We start from the raw sequence: 692 nt of genomic DNA on the forward strand, positions 1-692 counted from the left end.
CATAAAAGTATATATCTTTTTATGTATGCAAGTATATACACAAATACGTGTCACTTTTATTTACACCAGAATGGGCGGCTACGTGAGCGCGTGTCCGAGTCCAGTCAGAAGCGCCGTGAAGACATCAGCAAAGTTGGTCAAAATACCCGAGATGACCCATGCGCAGAAGGTCAAGGCTCAAGCAAGGAAAATCCTCAATGGGCATATTCTTTCGGTCGTCCTCAAGCATGTAATTATGATTTTTTGTTAAGACAAACCTTTGCTGTCATCATTTTCACTTCCTGTTATTACTGTGTATTTGCACTCCTAATTGTCTTTAAAAAAATATCAAGGGTGTAATGGAGAATTCCCTGAAAGTATAAAACCCTGTGACTTATCTATCGCCCAGCTTTCACATCCCAAACGATTTATCCAATTTCGCGCAGTAAATTCGCTTTTACTTTTTGGGCCATTAAGTATTCATCCTTTCGGCACTCACGAGCTTATCATGGCCAAGGCACGTTCTCTTCAGCGCCCTCCGTATGTGAGTTTGGTAAAGGACGGAAGGAGGGTTGCCGCCGCGTCGGGGATCCTTATTGAAGTCCTGGACAGCATGGCCGAGATCTACAATTTCACGTGTGTATTTGCCTGTAGTTTCTTTCTGTCTCTGTCTCTCGCTGGGTCTTTTTATTCGTTTGTCTCTCTTTATATTT

At 42.6% G+C, this 692-nt stretch overlaps 1 protein-coding gene across 1 annotated transcript in view; it reads left to right on the top strand.

The window, feature by feature from the left end:
- Positions 1–81: 81 nt before the first annotated feature.
- Positions 82–692, top strand: part of LOC119592316 (glutamate receptor ionotropic, delta-1-like) — a 10958-nt gene continuing 10347 nt past the window's right edge. The window contains exons 1-2 of the mRNA XM_037941143.1: positions 82–229; positions 512–615. Coding sequence (XP_037797071.1) covers positions 152–229; positions 512–615 — 182 coding nt within the window. The 5' untranslated portion in view covers positions 82–151. The remainder of the gene's footprint in view (positions 230–511; positions 616–692) is intronic.

This window comes from Penaeus monodon, chromosome 30 (assembly GCF_015228065.2).
Source record: "Penaeus monodon isolate SGIC_2016 chromosome 30, NSTDA_Pmon_1, whole genome shotgun sequence".
Lineage (NCBI taxonomy): Eukaryota > Metazoa > Arthropoda > Malacostraca > Decapoda > Penaeidae > Penaeus > Penaeus monodon.